This window comes from Rhinolophus sinicus, linkage group LG01, assembly GCF_036562045.2.
Source record: "Rhinolophus sinicus isolate RSC01 linkage group LG01, ASM3656204v1, whole genome shotgun sequence".
Lineage (NCBI taxonomy): Eukaryota > Metazoa > Chordata > Mammalia > Chiroptera > Rhinolophidae > Rhinolophus > Rhinolophus sinicus.
Genome location: NC_133751.1, coordinates 73544150 through 73570220, shown reverse-complemented (window position 1 = coordinate 73570220; position 26071 = coordinate 73544150). Strand labels below are relative to the sequence as shown.

At 36.8% G+C, this 26071-nt stretch overlaps 1 protein-coding gene and 1 long non-coding RNA gene across 2 annotated transcripts in view; one reads left to right on the top strand and one right to left on the bottom strand.

The window, feature by feature from the left end:
• Positions 1–26071, bottom strand: part of LOC141571586 (uncharacterized) — a 118104-nt gene that overhangs the window by 13466 nt on the left and 78567 nt on the right. The gene's annotated exons all lie outside the window — the stretch shown is intronic.
• On the top strand, positions 15096–24682 carry LOC141567890 (uncharacterized). Its single transcript, XM_074316802.1, has 4 exons — positions 15096–15319; positions 16237–17184; positions 18062–18213; positions 22940–24682. The coding sequence occupies exons 1-2, from the start codon at positions 15096–15098 to the stop codon at positions 16955–16957; spliced, it is 945 nt and encodes a 314-aa protein (XP_074172903.1). The 3' UTR covers positions 16958–17184; positions 18062–18213; positions 22940–24682.

Genomic DNA, 26071 nt, shown 5'->3' with positions numbered 1-26071 from the left:
GCCCATTCTGAAAGCCAACTCTGCCATGAAAACTGCCCAGCTCAGAGTAATCTCTCCCTTCCCTGCTCCCTTTTCAGCATGGATTTATGCCATTCCTATTGCACATGTTGCCATCGACCCCATTTAATATAAACATATTTATGAATGTGTCTTTTCTCCTCTACTAGAAGTAAGGTTTTGATGGCAGTGACCATAGTTTAGGCCAAAACATAGCTGCAAGCATTTAACAAGTGTAACGGAAATATGTCCTCAGCCATATCCAGGCCTAGGTCAGTTAGTGCAGCCCCTCCAAGCCAAATTCCCATCAGCTTATCCAGGCGGCCAACTAAGTGTATGAGATACTTGACACACAGGACAATGGAGGAATGCTTTCTACAATCTGAAGAGAACATTTCACCAGAAACTTTCTTCAGACTGGGTTAAATCCTACATTTTGATGGAACTGGGTCTACTAGCCAACATGATTTTTATGAGTAGGGTGCTATCAGCCATATCTGTTTATCCTGGTTATTCACTGCAGAAACAAACAAACAAACAAAAAAGCACTTTTGATAGTATTTATTTATAAACTAAGTGCTTTCAGATGTTCATGAACAATCAAAAGTTATTAGAGCTGGGTTTTGTTGTTTTGCGTTTTAATGTCAGAAGATGATAACACAGATTATTTTTTTAAATCAAGGGTAAAGATACAAGCTGCTAGAATTCCACTTAGTTATTTCTCTATGTGTAATATGTGTAATAATAGAGGTAACAAATGGAATCCACAAAAAGTTATGGTAATTTGGCAGACCCTAATCAATGAAATTTATATACTGAAATAACCAAAAATAGCCCTTGGTACATTCGCTTCACCATATACCCCTACAAGCACAGATGCCCAATACTTTTAGTCAGATTTTAGTGTATCAGAAACTGAGAGAACAATAAATATTGCAGAATGACTTATTAGGAAAAGACTCTGGATTTCATTTAGACCACTATCTTTCTTTCCATTATTAGTCATTCCTAGGCTCATTCACAACCCAGAGAAAGAAAGGCCAAAAATAGCCACCAAACCAAGCCTATTGTGAAGCAGCTGTCTTTGGTGCTTGAAGGCAAGCAGACAGTTGGAAGTCCAAATGCAGAGAGTAAACAGAGGCTATAGTGAAACAGCAATCATGCTAATCATTAATTTGTCAGCAAATGTGCTGCACTTGTATTTTCAAAGCATTGTATCATCATTAATTAATGAATGAACCCGATTACTATTGCAGCGCCATATAAAATTGTGTGCAAGATTTGAAAACAAATAAATTGTTTCATTAAGAGCATATTTAAAAAGTGAGAGGTTTCTTTACTTTCTGTTCTTGTTGGATTTTTAGTTTATTTGTTTCCCACTAAACAGGCTATGCCATGTTCGCTATCACTTTTCTGTCTTAACTTATACTATTCCTTCTACGAGGAGCATTCATCCCCAGATAACTCCTGTCCATCTATTAGATATCAGCTTAAACATCATTTTCTCCTAGAGACAGTTAGCTCCCTAGGACTCCCGTATCCCCCTTCATAGAGCCTTTCACCTTCTGTTCAACTGCCCATTTAATTGCCTGAAACTCATGCTGGACTGTTGGCTCTATGATGGCAGAGGTCTCATATGTCTTGTTCACTTAGCACAGTTCCCTAGCCCAGTGATTGGCACGTGGCAGTCACCCAAAAACTGTTGCTTACACGAATAAAAGAATCTCCCATGAGAGAGAGCTAAAAAGAGGCTAACATGAGTTCCCACTCTGTAAGAATAATCCACTCAGTTTTCTAGATGCTTTGTCTCATTTAATGCTCAGTATGTTCCTTTGAGGTAGGTACCAAGTAGGAAAGTGAAGTGACAGAGAATAAGACATTTGCCCATGATCGTACTGCCAGTATGTGGTGAAACTGAGATGAATCACAGGTTTCCTGACTCCAAACCTCCATACCTCCAAAAGTAGTGAAGAAGAAAATAGTTGGCCCCTGAAATCTAGGAACTCGTCTGACACTCACAGCTAGGTTTCCGTGCCATCACAAATGGACTAAACTCAGCGGGCAGGCCATGCTTTCCTCCTCTTGCACATAAACTATCTCACAGAACATCAACATCAGACAAGGCCACTCTGAGGCCATAACAGAGTGAGACAAAACAAGGCCATTTCATTATTTCTTTTAAGCACAGACCAAAATATGGTCGCTGGGAAAAACTCAGAATTCCAAACAGCCCCCTCTCCTGGATAACATGAGTTTCTGCTGCTTCCTTGCCAATTACAGCTTTATCTTTTCTGTCTCCGCATGTAAGATTTATTGAGATATCCAATCATAGAATCGCCCTCACTTCCTGATAGCATACCTCTAGAGTGAATCTCTGCTTTCTTGACGCTCCTCAAAATCACCCAGCCAAAGTCCAATCTTATAATAAGCCTTTTTAACATCCTCTTACTGAAATGTGTCCCTGTTCCCATGATGTGTGTTTGTTTCTCCCTTGACACAATGAGTAATAAACCCAGCTTGTTCAACTACAGGTTTATTCCCAGTGCTCTCTGGTTGAAGGGCATTTACAATGAGTTATACAAGCGCGTCCATTGGGCTGGAGAAAGAAAATGCTAGAACTTTCATTGATAAATTTTTGTTTAAAAGTAAAAGAAAAAGAAAAATAATCCCAATCAATATTTAACATGGTATATAAACATAGCTCTCTTCTTTCATCTTTCCCTTGTGAGATGGCCACGTGACAAATAAGGTCCATAAAATAACTAGAGGGTCGCAAAAGGGCGAATACTATATGATTCCCCTTATATAATATAACCAGAGTAGTCACAATCACGGAAACAGAAAGTAAAATGGTAATTGCTAGGGGCTGCAGGAGGAAAAAATGGGGAGTCTTTGGTTGATGGGGTAGAGAACTTCAGTTTTGCAAGAAGACTTCTAGAGATCTGCTATGCAATAATGTAAATGTAGTCAACACCACTAAATTGCACACTTAAAATGATTAATACAGTAAATTTTATATCGTGTGCTTTTTTTTTTTTTTTTTGACCACAATTAAAATAAAGCTAGAGAGATGAGTATGAGTTTACCCAGAGGATTTGAAATGGCAGCCATAGTCTTTCTCCTTCTGGATACTACAAAATACTACTGTGAGTTGCATTCAGCTAATTGAATTCAGGATTATATTAGCTTAAATAAAATATGTATAATACTTTATAATGATATAGTGCATATCCAAGGAAATCTTTGTCCTAAACATAGCAGTGGTTCTTAATAATGGCTGCATATGAGAATGACCTGGGATGTTTTTGAAAAATTCTACCACCTGAGGTCCACCCCATATCAATTAAATAAGAATCTCCAGGAGTGGAACCTAGAAACCACTTTTTTGTTTATTTCTGTTTTATTTGTTTTTTAATGCTCCAAGTGATTCTACTATGTAGCCAAGGGTTGCGAGCCATTGAAAATAGTTTTTCCCTAGTTCTCTCATGATAAAGCACTTGGGAGTTCTTAACTTAAGGACATGTTATACATTGTTCTACAACTGACAAGTGTTCCCAATTTCCTGACCTCTTCTGTCATGAAAGATTGCTATGAATAATATGTTACCAGATTTTTAAAAAATACATAAATGTTATCTTTCATTTTGTGGGAAAAGTAACACTTTAATAATGAGTGAAATAATCACTGCTTTTCAAAAGAAACTTGTGCTACAGATAAGGCATGCTGAAAATGTGTAGTTGGAGATGTTTCCATTCTTTTGTTTCTGAAGAAGTGATGTCATGATAGCTGTACAATCAAAAATGTGAAAACAAAATTTCCTATCCTATTTACAAAGAGTTCTAGTAAATTAGGGGCCCACTGTTAAAAATATAAAAATCTTCATATTAATTTGTGAGAATTGGTTACCATGGAGATGGTAATTTACAAATTTTGATTAAAACTTAGTGGATAAAATTTAAAAATTCTTGTCACAATTAAAATTTTTAGCCAATGACGCTTTTTTTTTTTTTTTCATTTTCATCTGCATATTTTGGTGAGGTTTTTTTTTTTTTCAAGGAAGACAGGATTGAAACAAAATACAGAACCAAAATTATGAATTGCTATATAAGAAAATATTGGAATTCTTTTCCAAACATAAGAAGGCATATTTAATATAATAATTGTATTCCTATTAAACATATCAATATACCATCAAAAATAAAAATAATTATATTTAAATATTATTTAATATATTTCCTGTCTATTTTTGAATGTTCTTTATAACACATAGTACATTATTTATGTAATTTATAAATATATAAATAAGCATATATTGAAGCTGCACTCAAAAATGTTGGGATCGGTAAGTGTACAGTAAAAAAAAGTTAGAGAACACAGCACTGAACTATAAGTCCTCCTCCCCAAGAGTTTAGTATTCCTAAACCATTCTAATACTTTCACAATATTAGCTATTATTTCCAGCAAATGAGGTTAAGTGTTATTTATACTGCTTAAGACTCTAAGTGTGTTGGAAGCAAGATTATATATTATATAATTTATAATTACATATTATATATTTTGTGATATAATAAAATTCAAAGCTGGTGCTTGAGAAACATGTGAGTTGGGTATCAATAAGCCAACTGGAATCTTAAAATGGAATCTTAAAATGGTAGGAAAACTGTATATGTAGATGAAGAATAATCGGTGAGTACAACCAGAGATGTGGCAACAGTGCTCTGAGCACTGAGGTTGCAGGCAGAAGCCCCAGAAGGCCCTTTTGAAACAAATCAGATGGCTCTCCTGTTTCTCCACTTAGTTTTTCATCTGATTCTTACATTCGGATTCCGTTTAAGAATTCTTTTGAAAAACACATTCGACTGCCTCAAAAAAAAAAAAGGATGAACATGACTGGACAAAGCAATCTTATGATATTGTCTAAACCTGCTATCAGTAGATGAGAAATTGGATTGTGAAAGGAAGTCAAAGGAATGCAAAGGACCTGTTTCTTGATGAAATGCCCACACAGGGGACACACCGAGTAGGCGGCTCGGAGAGTAACAAAAACGGGCTACGCGATAGAATTCGAATTGCTGTATTGTTCTAAGAGATGGAAAGAGGCTGAGAAGTTTGAGAATGTGGAGCACTGATCACAAAGAGAACAGATAAGAAAAAGGAAGGAGAAGCAACTTTTCGTGTAGGTAAAAGAGTAAATGCTATGCACACAGTTTTGTTTTCCAAAGCGAAGTAATGATTTTTACTTTGAATGTTTTTCATCTTAGCTTATTCTCTCACTTTTCTATTTTATTAATTTATTTTTAACTATAAAAGTAATGTAGTTTCAAAGAGATGGGGTAATTTTTAAAAATTATATAATAATTATTATAGGAGTATTAGCATGTTTATGTTGGTAAGTTTGTTTTTTAAATTCAGTGTAATCTTAGTGAGTTTATTATTGTATGTTCTCCTTTATACTCTGCACATTACATGCAGAATAATGCAACTATTTAACTTAATCTTGTTGACAGAATCAAAATTAGCCTAAACATTGTTAAAAGTTAAAAGTCTGGTGTAAAGTCTGGTACTCTCAAGTTATACACATGTAAAGAAATGAAAAAACTATTGAAACGAGTATTTGCTTAGTGCACAATAATTTGAAAAACTGAAAAATAAAGAGCCTTACTTCTTTGTTACAAAAACTTATCAAGATGAGCTTGAAGGGTGCTTGCCTTCTTTTCATCGCATTAACTTATGATATGAAGCACACGTTGTTTCCGTGCTTTGGTGAACTGTGATCCTCATTTCTAAGTTTGGATCAGCTTCCAACATTTTATCCTTTGCACTTTTAATGTCATCAAATATTTCCAAAAGTTCCCTTAATGTGAAGTTTTTTGCCAGTATCACTTCCTCTGGGACATCTTTATTCTTTTTATCACAGCCAAGTGCCTCATATATGTGTACAAGTTCTCCTTCATTATTTTCCTCCTGCACTTCTAGACTCTTGAACATTCGCGTGCTCAGCTATTTCTTCTATAACTTCATTTATATTTTATTTCAAATTTCACTTCTATTGTTACCACTTTTTATTGTTTTGCTGCATGTTCATTTTTCTTGGCCAATTCCCTCTTTTGACTACCCGTTTTTGTATAAATTGTCATGTGGGTTTCTCACTGGGAGACGAGGATACACAACTCTGTACTTTGCTGTATGGGCATAAACTGAATAGTAGATGCAAAGTGACCGGTCATCAGCAGTCTTTGAAAGCAGTGATGTGACTGGTCACTGATCACAATGTGCCTCTCTTATGTAGGAAGTGATTTACTGCCTGAAGAGACTGACAGCAAAGTTTGTGCTTTGTGTAATTAGTCACTATTAACATACCATATTAAGTGAAATTTGCATCATGGTTTGGGGGGACTAATGTAATATAACTAAATCATGGTAACTGAAATTCCTTCAAGGGACTTTGTGTTTTTTATCTGTTTGTTTATTTGTTTGTTTGTTTGTTTTTAGAATCGAGTAGTGTGTACCACATTCAAGAAAAACACAGATGAGAAAGGCAAAGTCCCTCACTTCAACTTTCACATTTTAATGGGCACCAGTAAGATAATGATATACATTCTATAATCTAATGAGTATAATGTTCAAAAATGAGGTAAAAATTCACAGGTGAATGAAATTACCCTTGATCAGGAGATCAAAAAAGAGATAATGAAGCTAATAGAATGGAAGACAAATATTTTCAAGGTTATTCCCATTGCTACTTGGCTTTGGGATAAAAACTTTTTTTTTCCTATTCCCCTAACAATAGTTGTCTTGCTGTTATAAATGATGTTATGATGCATAACTTTGTAATTAGAATAACTTTAAATTGAAATAACCAGATAAAATGGTATAGAGTTTTAAGGCTGTGGTAGATACTGTTAGCACAAACCTTTGGCCTCAAAGTATATTCAATGTCATTAGCTTCTTGATTCCCTCAACCAAAGACAATTTCACTCTTTCATCTCTGAATTTTTCTATCATTTTTGAGCCTCATGTTCATCAGGTTATATTATTCCATGCATAAAAGTGTGGAAACAATACCTACAAATTATTAGGGGCCCATTTTTCTGGAGAGCCAAACTTGGGAAAATAGCATGTATCACTTACTGAATGCGAAGACTAATTAATAGTTGTCACAGAGAACAAGATTCTCCCAAAAAATTATTTGTGAGGTTTCTGGAATGATACTCCATGTGGAAAAATTAACCACTCTGGTGAAATATTTAATAGCTCAAGAACATTCTGTAATTTGAGAGCCTAAAAACATTCTTTCTGACACTTCAGAGAAAGAACATAAAAAAGAAATGTAGTCAACTTATGTTTATTATGTCCCTTCTACGACTAGTTTTGGTTCCACATGCTAAAAGTGAGGATGTAGGGAGGAGTCAGGGCACAGATAGTCCAAGGCTGCATTTTGTTTATGTTTGAGGTTGTAGCTACATTAACATCTCATAATGCCTTCAAAGCCATTCCTAAATAGTGAGTGATTTTTTAAAATGCCAATTAAATTGGCATAATTTATATAGTTGAGAAAGAACAGAGAGGGAAGTTGAAACTGGTATAACTATACATAAAGACATTTACAATTCCACTGAGGTATATTTTGATACTGAATTGATGAAAAATCCAAAGAAGAAATATTTTCAAGAGAATTTTTAAAAATATTGTCAACTGAATAAAATATGCTGCTACTACTCCAAGAATCAGTTTCCATTCCTGATGACAACTTTCAGAGGACTACAATTCCCAGCATCCCTTGGAGCTTTGCAGTTTCAAATTCCTTTATAAGAACTATAATCCAGGTATTTTTAAGCATCAATCAACACCAAAAATCAGCCATTACATTTTAAGTGTAATGTGGCCTTGACCCATCAAAATAAATGATGTATTAAACTCTGAACATCAATCAATACAGTTAATGTTTATTTGTTATTTAAAATATCAAAATAAATATAGTACCAGTTTCATATCTCCTTTTTAGATTAGTTTTGCTCATCTGTATTGACTTTTGTTGCTTATGTGTATTTATTTCTCCATATTTAGTTAATTAATACACATAGATATATATACATATTCTCTTCTTAGAATTTACTGCTTAAAATGTATAAAATTCATTTTCTTTTGATTAATATATTTGTTCCAAAATTGTTAATACTCTTAACTCTTTTGTTTATATAGTCTTTATATCTATCAAACACTTGGAAAATTTTGCTTGTCTCTTAAGAAAAATAATAGCAAGGATTATACAGCCACTTACCCATTAAAGATGGTAGCTGACAATCATAAAACACATCACTCTGCTTGTTGTCTCTTTACATTTGCTACTTTGCACAACATTCTAAATTAAATAACATATTTCTTTTATCTCTCTCTCCCTCTCTTCCCAATGCCAACAAAAAAATTGTCCCCACTATCTGAGGAATTAAAATGCTACCTTACTCTCCATACTAAGGAGTCATTTTCAGCAGACAGGCAGCATGTGTCCCTAACAAGAATAAAAATCAAACTAAGAAATAGAAAATTTGTGCTGAATGGACTTTCGCGTCACAAAATACCTTTGCAGATCTCTACGAGCTCTTGGTACAGTTATTCAGCTTGTCACTGTTTTACTGCCACCTTCAGGAAGAAATGTGGGAACCTGCAATTGCTTTCTCAAGTGGGGACCTTTAAATTCAAACTGTAAACTTCCCTTTCTTTAAACATACTTGTGAAGCATCTGTTATTTTCCCTATATATCTATATATTATAGGGATCTATTTTATATACTTTTTTACCTTATTAGTTTTTTTCCCAAACAACTAGACATTGAAAAGCTGCCCAGAAATAATAAACAGAAGAGAATTCACTATTATCAGTCAAATAAAAACTACTTCAATAAGGCCAGGAATTTTCAGATTTTCAGGCATTAAATTATAAAAAGCATGAAAACAAGAATATATATATATATATATATATAGAGAGAGAGAGAGAGAAAATCTAGGTACATGTTTTAAAATATAATTCCAAAAACAATTCACATATTTTATAAGAAAAATATTTCTTTAAATGTATTAAAATGGGATTTCTAAAATAGAAGCATTTTTCTCCTTTACATTTTAGTTCCTCCTTCATTTATGGGTTAACATAAAACTTAAAAGCAGCTCTGTGCCAGCTTTTTGGCGTTTAATTATTTCCATTACATCAAAAATTTACACACTCTCTCCCTCCCATTTTATTTTCCTGTTACAAGTTCAGCTCTTTTTTTTATAATCTGCTCTTGATCTAATTTTATTACTTTTCCTTTTGCTTATTCTTTCTCTTATCTCCTTTCCATCCTCCTCCTCTCTTCATTGTTTTACCTTTCCTTCATTTAGAAAAGTCCATTGTGAATTGCCAATTTCTTTTATGTCCTATAAGCAATGTATACAATGCCCACTTTCCGTTTTCTCTTTATTCAAAATCCATTCCCTATTATCAGACAATGCCAACAAATATTTTTTTTAAAAAGTACAATTACTATGAAATGTCATGAATATTCTACAAAACACTAGTTAGTAGCCCAACTGGAAAGGACACATACATAAAACCTCTTATTTTTATCCACTAAAGTAACTTGATAGTTACAAACATTGATTTACAAATTGTATCAATTAAAATCTCAATGCCAAAAGAACAAATGAATGGAGCAGAAATAGACTGTAGTATAGATAAAAATGTAGCATTTGTTAAAGTTATCATTTTTTTTTAAAGTGGGAAAGATTGCTTATTTAATAAATGATGATAGAACAATGATTAACTATTTTAATAAAACAATAAAATTAGATCTCCCACCTCATAAAATTTTCCAACATGTAATCAGTATTAAAAATTGAGATATTTTATCCTTTTGATCATATTAAGTCACAAAAATTTAATGTGAATTTTATATTTGCAGCACAACTCAATTTTGCTGCTAAATTTTCAGAGGAAATATTTGATCAGTATTTAGAGTTCATAAAATTTACTATTGAAAAAGTAGGTTAACATACCTAAGTTTTTCCAAACATAATTAAATCTTTCTACAACTGAGTTGAGAATCTGCTTTCGAATTTAAATTTAAGTAAATTAAAATTAAAAATCAAGTTCCTCGGTTATACCAGACACATTTCATTTGTGGCTAGACATTACGTTATTAGATATCTTGCTTCCTGGAAGGGATTACTAGCGAGATATTGACATTGGAAATGCTACTTTATGGGGAACAGGCTTGAACACACCTACAACTGAGCAAGTTCAATTCAATTCTAATCATGTTAAAAGAATGCAAGTTGTGTATCCTTACCACTTTTTTGGTCACTCTTTAATATCACTGAATCACATGTAAGATGAGTTATTCTCAGCAAATTCACCTACAAAAACAGAATATTCCATACCGAAAATAAGGCATTGCTCCCAGCAATAAGTTGCCTGCACACTTTCACTTCCCCTCGCTGGATTTAGCAATAATTTTGCCACTATACACTTTCTAATGGTAAAAACTGAGGGTGTAAAGAGTACAAAATAGAGGCATTTTGCTATTTATAGTAGATGCATTTGTGACCACGCAGGCAATAGAACTTCCTCACATATTTAAGAAGTCTTACATGACCCAAAGAAGTGGAACTAATGAAATGTCCAAAGCTCAGGTGCTTTTCAGTTTGTCCATAAAAACTGGACAAGCCCTTTACTATTTGAAGCAATTCCTCTGGTGGTGTGAGTGCTTGCAATATTTTAAATGTATCACCACTGGACTCAAATCCTTGCACAGTGGTTATGTGAAGTTGTATCTTGAGTACTAGCAATGAAATAGCTAACCTAGAACACGCACATGAACATGGCTGCCAATGATGTTAACTATTTGGGAAAATTGTAATATATCATGACAAATGCTCTTTTTTTTTTCTGAATAAATGTATTTCCCCCCAAACCATCGTCCTCACTTATTAATGTAAGTAAAAAGCAAAACCAATCACAATGTAGTATGTGATAACATAGAGTGTGTGTGAACAACTACTTACAATATGTCAGTCAACAACTTTGTTGCAAAAGGGGAGAGGAGTGGGGGATGGAGAAAAAAGAAAAAAAGAGTTAGGAAAAAAAAAAAACTTGGTCATGGCTCGATGTTCAGAATGTTTCGGTCAATTTGTACTTTTAGGTTTATCAGTGTAGGGTGCAAAAATTAAAAAAAAAAAAAAAAGATTTAATTGCACTGAGTGCCAAGCACCTCAATAGTTGTCAGGATACAACTATATAAATAATACAGTTCCTAATCAGGGAGATTAGATTTATAGACAGCAGAAGATAACTAACAGAAGGCAGCATGTAGTTAAGTTGCAAGTCAGTGATCCATATAACAACGGCTAATAGGACAAGGGCAGTGGTTCTGGAGGCCCCAGTGGTTCTCAAAGTGGGTTTCACAGACCCGTAGAGGTCCCCAAGATCCTTTCAGGGGTTCTGTGAGGTTAAAACTATTTTTATGATAATTTAAAAATGTTATTTCCCTTTTTCACTATGTTGATATTTTCATTGGTGGTGGGTCTAACTGTGGTTGCCTCAGCACAAAGCAAGGCAGTGGCATCCAGCTGCAGTAGTTAGTAGACACTGTATTCTTAACCACTACACATTTGTGGTAAAAAAAAAAAAAAAAAAAAAAAAGTAAAAGAAAAGAAGAAGAAGAAAGTCAGTTTCACTTAAGAATGTCTTTGATAAAGCAGTGAAAATATTTAATTTTATTAAATCTGGATCTACCAGGGCACATCTTTTTAATATTTAGCTTGTGTGACAAAATGGGAGGGATACCTGAAGTGTTTCTGCTATATACAGTGGTTGTCTTGAGAAAAACCAGTGGTGCAATTGAGTTTCAAATGGAACTAGCCACTTTTTTCATAGGGTACCATTTCTATTTGAAAAACAACTGACAAAGTATGATTATTCAGACTTAAATATTTGGCAGATATTTTCTCAGAAATAAACAATGCGAACCTGTCATCTGAAGAAAAACAATCAACAGTATTTCTTGACCATAATAAAATTTGAGTTTTCAAGCAAAAATTAGCATTTTGGAAAAGTTATATCGTAATATGTAAAAATTTTCCAGATGAAATCAGAGGTCAAATTAATGAATGTGATATTTTTGATATTGTATGATAAGATTAGTCAACATTTGGAAGATCTGCATAATTTAGTGAATGAATACTTTCCAAATGACCAGTGCATACCATTACAAATCATTCCTGGATAAAAAGATTCCTCCAATAGACCAATGGGTTTTAATGTAACAGAGTACGAAAAGTGTACTGCTATGGATTTTAATTCCACCTTGCAACTAATTTTCTAAAAATTGCCACTTGAAGAATTTTGGATTAGTATCAAAGAATATTCATAATTATCTGAAAAAGCTATGAAAATACCCCTCCCTTTTCTAACTATATGTCTCTTTGAGACCAGTTATTTTTCATATACTTCAAACTATACACTGTATCACAATAGATGAAATGCAGAAGCAAATGTGAGAATCCAGCTGTTTAGAGCCAGTTAGATAGTAAATCCAGGTAGATATTAAAGAGATTTACAAAATATAAAACATTTTTCCTTTTTTTTCAAAACATCGTTAATTTTCGTTAAAAATGTAATTTATGTTAATATGTAATGAGCTTATCATTATAAATTAAGTAACAAATGAATATTTTAAACATCTCTCCAACTGTAATTTCCAATACAATGAGTATTGCAATAGATGCAATTCACATAAATCCACATAGCAAAAGCTTCTTAGGGTCCTGAGACCAAAATATTTGAGAATTGCTAGTCTAGAGAAAAGGGTGCAATCAGGAGGCGCTTGGGAAACTATTCTGTGGGACCAGCTGTGAATAATCTCCTAACATATCCCTTCCCCTGCAATACTCTAAGGCCCCAAATGAATGGTGTTAATTTAAATGTGACCAATATACACTAGTGTTTTTCACCTAACAATCAATTGTACTTGTGGAAATGCAATATAAAATCCCCCAAATGTAGGAAAACTCCTATAAAATCAGACATCTACTATTAAGTTGCAGAACTAATAACTACACATAGAACAACTAATTGTATTTTGAAAGATTTAACCATATATCAGTGGTTTCTTTTCATGTCCAAAGTCTCTTTTTTAATACTTATCATTTACAACCCTCCATGGATCTTATGTATATTGTCTAACCAACCAACTACCACACTGATTAACAGTTAACTCATTTTCCTATGTTAGATTGCTATACAGCTCTGTATCCCTGTAATGCTAGGCAAAGGAAAAACAATGGAATTTTAGTTCATCTATCTGCGGTAATGGTGCAATTTCTGTTTAGATTTTTGAAATTTTAAAATCGGTTGTAGAATCCTCTACTCCATTATTACCTCCATAAATCATTGGGGATGTAGAAATTCGAGGTTGAAATCCTCTGTGTGTGTAGGGTTGTGTTTTGTTTAACTTAGTTTTGGGGCTTAAAAATTGTTTTATTTAAGTATAGTTGATATTCAATATTATATTAGTTTCAGGTGTAAAATTATTGATGTCGCATGTTACTGCCAATTTGTTTCTATAAAAATAAATATTTTGTGGTTGGTTCTCGGTGCGACTTTTGCCACCTTTGAAACATGGAATAGACATATCTCCACACTCAGAGTGCAATTGCTTAATACACATATTTGAAGGTAAATAGCATTTGTCCTCAGCACACTTAAAATTGCTCAGGTTTCTCTTTAGGCACAAAGAACTATTTACGTTCTCAGAACCCATGGTGAGCCAGTTCCCTGGTTCAACAGCTGTAGAATCTAAGTCTCTGGTTTCTCTAAGGATTGCAAAATCCCCCACCCGGATTTACTCCCTTTCTTTCCCCCAACTGAGCCATAAATCACTTCTTTCCTTCTCCTCTTCTTAATTCCTCCTCATCTCTCTCAAATATAAATTTAATATTTCCCTACAAATTTTATAGTACCTTAATTAGTATTAATCCTTATTTTGGGAAGATCCTAAATTCTTACATCATGATGACTTTCCACATTAATGAAACTCCTGTCAATTAAGTGTGCTATTGAAATTCTTCCCTAGCTATAGCTGCATTTCTAGAATCTGTTATGGTGTTAGAGAAAAAAATACATTAAAAGTAGATATCATCAATGTTTTATTCATAATTGTAATAAAATTAAAACACCTTAGCATTGTTATAAATTCTACAAATAAAAATTGTAATTCTTCCCTACCTTCCAAAGGCATTTCAGGGATTAATTAGGGGTTTTAATAGTGCATGAGATTTCTAGAATAAGGACACAACCTTGCTACTATTGCGCACTTTTTCATTAGGATAATTTAGAAGCTATCATTTAAAGCTATTTAAAGAGGACTATATTAGCCAGTCTCCAAATGTTTACATCTTTGGAGATATATAAAAAATACATATATACGTATATATATTATATATCTCCAAATACATTTGTGCAAAAAAATACATACATCTATATAGTATGTGTATTTTTTTGCACAAATGTATTTTTAATTTAGAAAAACATGTGCTCATTTCTGGGTAAATACAAGCTTTGGGGAAGCTATGTAATGCCCCTTTGACAATTCTGGAAACTCAGGTGCTGGGGCTACCAAGTGAGGTGGGTTTTCAGAAAAATCCAGCCCCTTGCGAATTGCTGGGATCTGGACCAATCCCAGCTGCCACAGCTTCAAGCTCTCTGATGGTGCTGCCCTGCAGATGTCTGTCTCCCTGCTCTCACAAACACACACCCTGGCCGAACTGGCCAAATCCTCCCCGTTTCTTTACCACAGTAATCTGACGACTCTATGGATCAGGAGTAATTCTCAACTTCTACTGAGAGAAGGCTTTTTTAAATTCAAAATAATTTAACAGACCCCACCACCACCACCATTCAAACAGACCATGTGGTACCAGTACTTTTAAATTCTCTAATTGAGAAAACTTAAAAAACGATCAAAAGCGTCAACAGATTCTGTAACACTTTCAAGTGCCTGTGTGTGTGTGTGTGTGTGTGTGTGTATAATCATAACATTTGCATATATCTTTATTTATTTATTTATGCTGTATGCTCGCAAAGTTTTCAAGCATTGCTTGGTGCACAGATGGCTTCGCCCACCCCTTGCACAGGATGCCCCCAGGAGCCCAGGGTCCAAGGCCCGAGGCCTGGGAGCTGCTGCCTTCTACCCCAAACGTTCAATTAAGCTGGATTCCCAGCGACTGCAGGACGGTCTTCCTGCTCGTCGCCTTGGGCATCGCAGGGCATCTGCTGCCCCCTATCGGTGGTGAAGCGAACAGTAACCTGAATCCGGTTAGAATCAACTGGAAGAGGCCTCTTGAATAAAAGAATATTCCATGACTACGCAGTAGCAAGAGGACTCTCAGAGCCCGTTTTCCGCAGACGCCGGACTCCGATTGCCGCGTTTTAATGCAAGTGTTCGCAAGTGAAGGAGTGGATGCGGGTTGTAAAGATCTGATGCTGCTTGGATGAAAGCTGGGGAGGGGCAGAAGAGGGCGGGTCCAAGATACCCCAAGGTTCAGTTTATTTTCCACCGTCCTGCTCACCAATTCACCTAGTCCTTATGACAAAAATTTGCCCTCAGTCGGGATGGATATTCAGTAGAGCCCAGCTTGGTGTTCTCCTAAGCCTCTGAAGCATCTGTCCCTTCGTATAATTACACTTTGAGCAGAGTCCAGTGACCTCCTCTGCAGAAGTGACTAAACACCTCCTCCCCGAGAAGCCACCCAGCTGTGTCCAGGAATGGCCTCCCAACAGCGTGTTACTGCCTCCAGTCCCTTTAGGGGTAATATGAATATGCTTCAGAAAAGTAAAATAAATACTGAAACTGAATTGCCGGATACCTCGGGCTACCACTGATCCTTGTGCACGTGACATTTTCTCTTACGGCTGAACGTGTAAAATGTGTGTCCATTGCACACAGCTACGACCGCTAGCAGGCTGGGAACCTGTGTAAATTGTTACGTACTCAAATATTTCTAATTTTTGTTTCCTCCCACCACACTACCACCCTCTTCCAACACACACACACATTCACTTTGCAGTACCCTAACTTGTTCACTCGTGTCCGTATTTGCCTTGGCCCTTTTGGGAAGAAGGTAAGAGATAGATAAAAGAAGGTGAGTGGGGGGAGGGAGGGACGGGAAGAGGGAGAATCGTCTTCCACACTAGACTTTGTTTAAGCGGGAAGACACCCTCGGCAAAGCGTCTTCAGCATGACAACGGAAAAGTCTCACTACACGTTCACAGTGCAAGTACTGGCGCCCCCAATCTGCCGGTGGAGCCGGAGATCCGGGATCCAGTAGGTCCCCTCCGGGGTCCACCGGTCCGCGCTGGGGGTCAGGCCCGCCTGTGTCGCCTCGCGTCAGGGAGAGGAAGGACGCTCCACTGGCTGGGTTCTCCCTCCCAGCTCGGCGTGGAGGCAGCCACTGGCCATGGCCTCGCTGAGTCCCCGCTCCCAAGAGGCCGCAGGTGCCCAGTGGCCCATCCCTGGCGGAAGCGAAACGCAGAACTAGCCAACCCCTCCCAGCGTCCCGCTTCGAGAGGGTCTTCCCCGAGTGGCCGAACCCCTGGGCCCCGGTGCTCGCCACTCCCGCGGCCTGTGAGTGGACGCGCAGAGGCGCGGGCAGGCAGCGGCAGCTCCCGGGCGCTGGGGAAGGCTTGGCGCGGCCACGATCACGGCCGCCGCCGGGTCTCCGGCGGAAGCGCGGGCTCAGGAGGGGAGGGGCTGCCGCGCCCCGCCAAGGCCCAAGGCTCCCGGCCCCCTGCGGTGCCCGTCCGTGCTGGGGCAGACCACTGGCAGCCGGTGCGCCTGCCAAGCAGCGATGGCGCCCTGGTCAGTTTCAGCCCCGTAGCGTGGCGAGACCAGAGCCCACGCGTGTCCGTCTGGCTGTGCATCTTTTAGTTGCACACACTGAGCCCCCTCCAGGCTCGCAGGCCCCAGTTCCGAGACTAGCCTCTCCGGCGTCTGCCACCTCCAGGACCCAGAGACGCCAACCCCAGCCTCCCAGCAAGCCTTGACTTCCCGGATGGGGCCATGCTTTTCTTCTAGGACAATCAGGGCTCCTCCCCTCCCCGCGATCTTTCTTGGAGGCCACCTCCAGAGATTCCGAGGCGATTTCCTCTCCGCAGGTACTAAACTGGTAACTCCTCTCACTACAAACACCAGGGAGAATCAGAAGCTGAAAACTTGGCAGGGGATCACCACCACCGAAAAAACACACGGTTCAAAGTGCGCGGAATGTTTTGATCAGTGGGTTAAATAAGGGATAGAAGTTGGCACTCTATTTCTGATAGCCCTGATTTTCAAGCTTTTAAAAAGTTAACTGTCCTGTTTTCTGCTCGGTCAACAACATGGGAAAGTGGAATTTTGCTTTTTTTGTGATACGAAAATCAGTTGCAATGACATTGACTTTTGAGAATTCCAGGGCATCTTGTGAGATAAAATGGAGATGCACACCTCGGTGAGGCGTCACTGTATTACATAGTGGCAGGCTGGATCTGGCCAACAAAGTCCCTGAAACTCATTTCCTGCTGCTCTCAGCCTTTCTAGTGGGACTTTTTATCATTTAATTATTTTTTAAGTTATGAGGCTCTCATGAGTCTAAGAGTAAGCATAGGGCGAAGACTGAGCGCAACACTTAAACACTTCCTCAAAATATCTTTACTTTTCTTAAAGAAGTAATTCCTGGGCTAATAAAGGATTTAAGATCTGAAAACAAAAGAAAAAGTTGCTAAAAATTAAAATAACTTTTAATTATACTTACCTTATTTATTCAATAGATATTTATGGAGCACCTATGCCTGCACCAAACACACACACACACACACACACACACACACACACACACACCATATATACATACTATAGGCTATGCAAATGATAGCAGAACATCTGTTGAATGCTTAGTATGACAGACAATATACTTGTTTTAAAAGCATTATCTCATTTTACCCTTTCAGGAATAATATGAAGTAGATAACTGTTATTGTTATTCCTGCTTTACAGATGGGAAAAATGACATAACTTGTTCAACGTCACCCAGTTAGTGGCATGGCAGTGGGTGAAACCCAGACAGTCTGATGCAGTCCGTAGGCTCAACCACCACACTAATACCTCTAGTCGAATATGGGCATCTGTATGTTTTGGAAGCACCTAAGGTGAGTCTGGTGCAGAGTAGAACTTGAGAAGCATTGATATAATCACACACCCTCTTTTTCCTGGTCAGAAAACAGAACCAAAGAAGTGATTTCTCAGAAGACACATGGCTAAGTAATTGCAGAATGAGACTCAGAGAGCCACCTCCTTTTTCCTTGCTCAATGTCCTTTCTACCATCCAAATCACAATGGCTCAGTCCAAGAGGAGTCAAAGAATGTAAATAATTCAACAATTACCATAAACATACAGTCGAATCTTGATTATCCTTAGCTTCCTCTTCTAATTGCTGGCATTCTGGATATTTGACTGTCATAGTTTGTCTCCCAGAGGGAGAGAGAACCAAATGAAACCCAATTATTTCATTTTGGCTGTTAACTGGTAGGAACTCTAATATTTAAAAAGAAACAAGAAAAAAAAAAAAGGAGGGGGGAAGGAAAAGCCAGAGAGGCTTGATGGCAGAAAAAGCTAGAACAAGTGTCTAAAATACGACCTGAAGATGATCCCTGGAGTTTGGTTTTCCATGCTACCAATAACTCCCATTGCGAGGACGACAGGAGGAAGAAGCGAATGCCCCATCTAACACTGCCATTCCTGCACTCGTCCTCTTCCTTGCGCCCATGACTAGCCCATTGTTGATATTTGAGAAGTAGGGAAATGGAGAAGGAAATAAATGGATATGGCGAATTATTTTACAACAATTTCCACTTTCGTTCTGGAGAGTGGAAGAGTGATAGTGCAAAAAAGAAATAACTAGGCCACTGTTCCTCCATCCTCAGCCTCAAGCACTGAGCATGGATAGTCATACGTTGCCGTTAAACAAATAGATTTAGCCTGCTTCTAACAACCCGACTTCTACTTTTAGTATTTTTCTTTTTAACCTAATCTTGAGTCATGGGGATTGAGAGGCTGTGCGAGAAACATAGGGACTGCTGCCTTTCCTCAACCCCTGTGACCAAATTATTTCCTTACTTAAAAGCATTTGCTGATTCCTCAACAACTCTTCGGAATAAAATTTGACCCATTAACACAGAAAACAAGATATTACATGATTAGCCCCTGACTACTTCTCCTGGCCCACAGCTCTTCCTCTCATTGGAATCTTGGGCAATATTAAATGAGCTGTAATCCTCTGAACATACAGTGCTGTCTCCTGCCTTGGTGTTCTTGCATTATGCCCATTCTCTCCCCGTAATTCCTTCTCCCCTTGTCCTCTTGGCAAATGGGTATTTATTGCCTCACACCCTGCTCAGAGAGCACCACAACTGTGAATTCTTCCTCCACCCTCTGCTTCAGTCCCCAAAAGCAATAATCCCTTGCTTATGTAGGAGGCCACCTCTGTTCCCTATATATTTTTCTATTATGGCTCTCAGTTTGTGTAATGCTTTTTCCCCCCATGTCCTTCTCTTCTATTAGACTGGAACTCCTTGGGAATCTGTCTATATAAACTTTGTTTAGTATATTGGAAAAATTAGACAACATAAGATTAACTTATTTTTATGTAGACTATGATTTACATTTTGAAATAATATGCTGAGTATGTTTAAAGCAACAGGTCCATTTGTTATATAGTACAAAATGTCCCCCCAAAAAATTGGGAATGGAGGAAAACATAGTGTATTTATTATATATTTTTTCAGATTATCCCATTACTTTAGAGGTACTTAACCTAGAAAAATTTCTGGAGGTTGAAGAATAACATACTGAGCACATTATTTAAAAATGTAACTTAAAATACTGTTTAAATATAGGTATATCCTGTTTCCTATATTTCAGACCCCTTGTACTCCCAGCACCTAACACAATGTCCAGTGCCAGACACATAATAATTATCTGTTGAGTTGTTCTAAGCTGAACAGAGCAACCTTGGCCCAGGGGCTTCCAGTTGTAGCTCATCACAGTTCCAATCTCTGTCACTCCTTTTGGTGAGCTCTTACCAGCTTCAGTCACTTTGTCAGTCATACTCCTCTATTTGCTCCTTCTTCCAGTTAGAATTAATAATTTTGGCTAAATTATAATTACATGCTTTTAACATTTATTAGAGAAGGGAATCCCCAAACTTTCCCCCATTGATGACAGTACAAGTTATTGAGGGGTAGAGATAGTTAATGCGGTAGAGCAGTTAAGGCCTCCAAATTAGCTAGTGGGTCAATCATTCATTTATTCAACAAATATTTCTCCAGCACATACTACATGTCAGCCTGTGGCCCAGATCATGGCCTCCCAGACCTGTAGAGGAGACCTGTTCTATCCAACATCTTCAGTTGTATTTGTTGCAGAATTTCTTATTTCCAGAAGCTTAGGAGTAGACAAGAACTTTCTATACCTTCTGAGACCACGAGTGCATATCAAAACCAGCCACTTAAAATAAGGGCTTTGCATGGATAAATTTTCCATTTCAGGCTAAGTCTTTTAGTGAATAAGAAACTTTGTGTGTATTTATGCAAAATTTAGTATGTTTATGTAAACTTGAAGAAATAATTGAGATATTTAATAGTATCTCTGGAGCACAAATATATATATACACACACACACACACACACACACACACACACACACACACATAGTCCACATTCCTGAAAAATGGCCTCACATTAACATACCGATCTCATGTAGTAAGAGATCTACATCTCTAGAAGGTTCACTTAGCATTTACTAATACCATGACATTTTATGTTTGTCTATTTAGGTATATTAGTAATGTTCATATACTCACATCGGATAACTAATGAGGGAGAAAGCCTATAATAAAATAGGTACAGTTGAATGTACTTTTTGCATCATTATACCATCACTAGGGATGAGAATCTACAACTTTAGATTCTTTAGTCCTGAGGAAAATAATGTGAAATATGGCAAGATATAAAGAATAAATGAAGTCTATATTTCTGAAGAGTGATTATATTCTCTAACAACAACAAAAAAAAACATTTTAGGAACTCTTGGCTCAAGAAATATTTCTTAGATTACAGATTTGAGAAATAGGGGCAAGTGTTGGCACCCCCCAATAAGGGGCATTTTTAGAAGTATAGATTTTATGTTTTCTTTCTCGGTGATACTCAGATCATGTCTCAATTTGTAAAGCAACCAAAACTATCCAGTCAGTTATCTGAGTAATTTAGGCCACCAGATCTTTTGTTTGCATTACTTCAGTAGTATCACCGTTAAAATCGTATTAACTTAAAGTAGAAGAGGCAATACAATATATTGCAAATGTTTGGTGCCAAATGATTTGGATTCAAATCCTGATTCCCCCATTTATCAGCTCTGTGACCTCTGCTATGCTTAGCTTCTTTCTTCTTTTGATTAACTCCTCTGTAAAACAGGTATATCTCAACTGCCATGTCTACCATTAGGGAGGCATTGTGAGTATCAAATAAGGTACTGATATGAACTCTACACTTTGAACTGCAGAGCAGCTCAAATATGATCCTGATGTAGGTTATACAGTTTTCAAATAAGAGAAATATTCCTTGAAGTGAATTAAAGAAATATCCAAATTGATTCTTGGAATCACTCACAGAATAGAATTCACATCTCAAATATTTGTCCAGTTTTGTTTTGTATTTGATCCCTAAAATGAGTTCTGATACTACTGTAGCTACCATTTCTACTCTGATTCCTAAACCAGTGAAGAAAGTATCAATGCAGTGATAAAAAGTATCATTGGTTTCTCTTGTCATTTTATATAATTTATTTTACTAAGTGTTCACTGGATTCATTATTAGCATTTATACTGATAGCCTTAAACAAAACATTTATAAATTCTGTTGCCATTTATTTAATTTTAATCTGTGAATTTATATGCAAGGCAGATAAGAAAATTGAGGGAGAAAAAAAGTTATTTTCTGTTGTAGATCCTCACATTTGATTATGAAACCACTTTTTCCCTAAGCAAAAAGATGTTACAAATTCATAATTCTAAACTAGTGCTGTTTAAACTGAAAGGAGAGGAAACATGTTAATAAAAATAACGGTATAAGACTTAATCAATAAGCGGCATCATAACTCAAAATAACACCTATTTCTTTCAGTTATGTTTTCTTAAATAAGACACGTCTGCTTCAGTCACAGCTAGTACTTACAACAAATCAGCCTGAAGGTCAATCCCTCCTGTTGACATGCAAACAGAAACCAAGGCTCAATTACAATAGGAGGACACACATGACCCACACAAGGGACACACCTGGAGCACCTGGCTCAGGTGATCAAGGAGACTGCTCCACTAGGCATCACAGGACACCTGCTATATAAGGCCACTCTACTAAAACTGGGAGACATAGCAGCTCTAACTAATACATAAAAATAAACACAGGGAGGCAGCCAAAATGGGGAGACAAAGAAACATGTCCCAAATGAAAGAACAGAACAAAACTCTAGAAAAATAACTAAACAAAATGGAGATAAGCAATCTACCAGACACAGACTTCCAAACACTGGTTATAAAGATGCTCAGTGAGAACTTCAAAAAAAAGATAGGAAACATAAAAATGGAGATAGAAAACATAAAAAAAGAACCAGTCAGAAGTGAAGAATACAATAACTGAAATAAAGAATACATTAGAGGGAATCAACAGTAGAGATGAAGCAGAGTTTGAATCAGCGATTTAGAAAATAAGATAGCAGAAAACACCCAATTGGAACAGCAAAAAGAAAAAAGAATTCAAAAAATGAGGAGAGTTTAAGGGGCTTCTGGGATAACATCAAGTGTATCAACATTCACATTATAGGGGTACCAGAAGAAGAGAGAGAGAACAAGGAATTGAAACCTATTTGAAGGACTAGTGACTGAAAACTTCCATAACCTGGTGAAGAAAACAGACATATGAGGTGTGATCAACAATACGGTGAATGCTGCTGCTTACTGCCATCCAACGGAAAGGTAGGGATCTTCAATACGGGAAGCAGCGTGTCGAACCTTAGTAACAGTGTGTGACAAGTTTCAACATGTTTGGCGCAGTCAGTCATGTGTGAGCTATGGTTGAGAGAAGATGGGTTTAAAAGTGTGCCATAGATCATGAAGAACCCATTAACATGAAGTGGGCATATGGTTTCATTCTGCATCATGACAACACTCTGTGTCACACATTGCTTCTGGTACGGCAATTTCTGTCACATAGAAACATTACGGTGTGTCCTCATCCACCTTATTCACCAGATCTGGTACCATGTGACTTCTGGCTCTTCCCCAAAGTCAAAATGACCAAGAAAGGTAAACGTTTTGAATCAATTCAGGACATCGAGGCAGTCCCGACAGCACAACCAAAGACACAAAAGAGGACTTCCAGAACTGCTTCAGAAAGTGGTGAGAATGATGGAATAACTGTGTTCAGAGTGTGTTCAAATTTAAATATTCGCTATATTTTTTATCACACCTCATAAAAGTCCAGAAAGCGCAGAGTCCCAAACAAGATGAACCCAAAGAGGCCTACACCAAGACACATAATTAAAATGTCAAAGGTAAAGAAAGACAAAGAGAAAGTCCTAAAAGCAACAAGAGAAAGACAGCTAGTTATTTTTTATGCTTATTACTTATTATACTTAATTATTCTATTACTTATACAAGGGAGCTCCCATAACACTGTCAGCTGATTTCTCAACAAAACTTTTACAAGCCAGAAGGGATTGACATGAAATACTCAGTGATGAAAAGCAAGGGCCAAGACTACTCTACCCAGCAAGGCTATCATTTAAAATTGAAGGAGAGACAAAGAAGTTCCTAGACAAGGAAAAGTTAAAGGAATTCATCACCAACAAGACAGTACTACAAGAAATGTTAAAGGAACTTCTTAAAGAAGAAGAGGGAAAAAAGAAAATAAATATGAATAATAAAATGGCATAACTATATACCTATCAAGAGTCACTTTAAAAGCAAATGGATTAAATGCTCCAATCAAAAGACATAGGGTAGCTGAAGGGATAAGAAAACAAGACCCAGACATAGGCTGTCTACATACAGGAGACTCACTTCAGATCAAATGACACACACAGACTGAAAGCAAAGGGATGGAAATAGATATTTCATGTAAATGGAAACCAAAAAGAAAAGCTGGGGTAGCTATATTTATGTCAGACAAAATAGACTTTAAAACAAAGGCTATAACAAGAGACAAAGAAGGACCCAGTAATCCCACTTCTGAGTATTTATCCAAAGAAACTCAAAACTCTACTTCAAAGGGACATGTGCACCCATACGTTTATTGCAGCATTATTTACAATTGCCATATATGGAGGCAACCTGGGTATCCATCAATGTATGAATGGATAAAAAGTTGGTACAAATATATAATGGAATATTACTCAGTCATAAAAAGAAGAATGAAATTTTGCCATCTGCAACAACATAGATGGACCTAGAGGGTATTGTGCTGAGTGGAATAAGCCAGAGAAAGACAAATGCCGTATTATTTCACTTATATGTGGAATCTAAGGAACAAAATAAATGAACTAACAAAACAGAAACAAACTCAGATACAGAGAACATTTTGATGGTTGCCAGATGGGAGGGGGCTGGGGGTGTGGCTGAAAAAGGTGAAGGGGTTAAGAAGTACAACCTGCAAGTCATTGGAATGTGAAGTATAGCATGAGGAATATAGTTAATGATATTATATGTGGAATCTAGAGAACAGGATAAACAAACAAACAAAACAGAAATAAGCTCATAGATACAGAGAACATTTTGATGGTTGCTGGATTGGGGAGTAGTTAGGGGCATGAGTGAAGGGGGGAAGGGATTAAGAGGTACAAACTGATAGTTATAAAATAGTCATGAGTATGTAGAATATAGCATGGGGAATATAGTCAAAATATTGTAATAACTATGTATGGTGTTAGATGGGTACCAGATTTATTGGGATGATCACTTCATAAGTTATATAAGTGTCTAATCACTGTGTTGTACACCTGAGACTAATACAATATTGTATGTCAACTGTAATTGAAAAATAAAGAAATATTTAAAAAGACATGTCTGCTTCATTTCCTACCTCTCCCTTCCCCTAGTAGTTGGAGATTAATGATTATAACCTATATCCTTTTCATAATAATTGCATTAACATGCCCTTCACTTTCATGCTACTCCTAACTACAGAAGAAAAGAGAGAAAATATATTGCAAAATGAAAATACAAAAAGAGGTTAACTTGATTTTGTTTGTTTATTTTGTGTAAGGCAAGGCAGAATTTGAGCATTACTGCCCAAAACAAATTATATAAGAATTGTGTGTATAATTAAGTTCCTTACATCTTTTAAATCCTATCGGGTTATAACCATCCTGAGTAACTTAACTGAATTGAGCTCCTTTCTAATAGGTAAAGAAACCAGATTTGAGACGATTCTGGATATCGCCTTAAATGGGGTAGAGCAGTGATTGGCAACTCCCATCTCTTTGCAAATAAGAAGTGATGTTCTCTGGAGGTTTCCTTGGAAAGGCTGAGAAGTGAATAATGTTCTGTTGCAAGGTTGCAAAGGTATCCAGGGGTTTATAATATGAATATCTGTATGTGTGGGCATGTTAAAGAGACTCCTCAGAGGCTAATGTTCAAAAACACTGGAAAACACCCACTCGAATTATTAATCCCTCTTCAGTTTTCTGACTGTATTTTCCTGACTAACTTGGTAAATTACACTCTTCTTAAGTGGCCAGAATAAAAGATAGGTCCATGTGTACGTAAGAGTATTATAGATGACAAAAGAAGTGGCTTCATCATGCCATCAATTAGTGGATTTCATGAGGTGCCTCAGTCTAAATATTACAAGAAAAGGATGAGTAGGAAAACCCTCACAGCAATCTCCACAGCTCCAGTTCATTTTTAACTTTCTTCTATTTCCAATTCTCCTTGAAGAGCAAAGGGCTTGATTTCT

Coding starts and splice junctions, on each gene's coding strand:
- LOC141567890 (XM_074316802.1), top strand. CDS start 15,096: ATGCTGTATGCTCGCAAAGTTTTCAAGCATTGCTTGGTGCACAGATGG. Junction 15,320..16,236: donor TCTGCTGCCCCCTATCGGTG/GTGAAGCGAACA, acceptor ACTTTGTTTAAG/CGGGAAGACACCCTCGGCAA.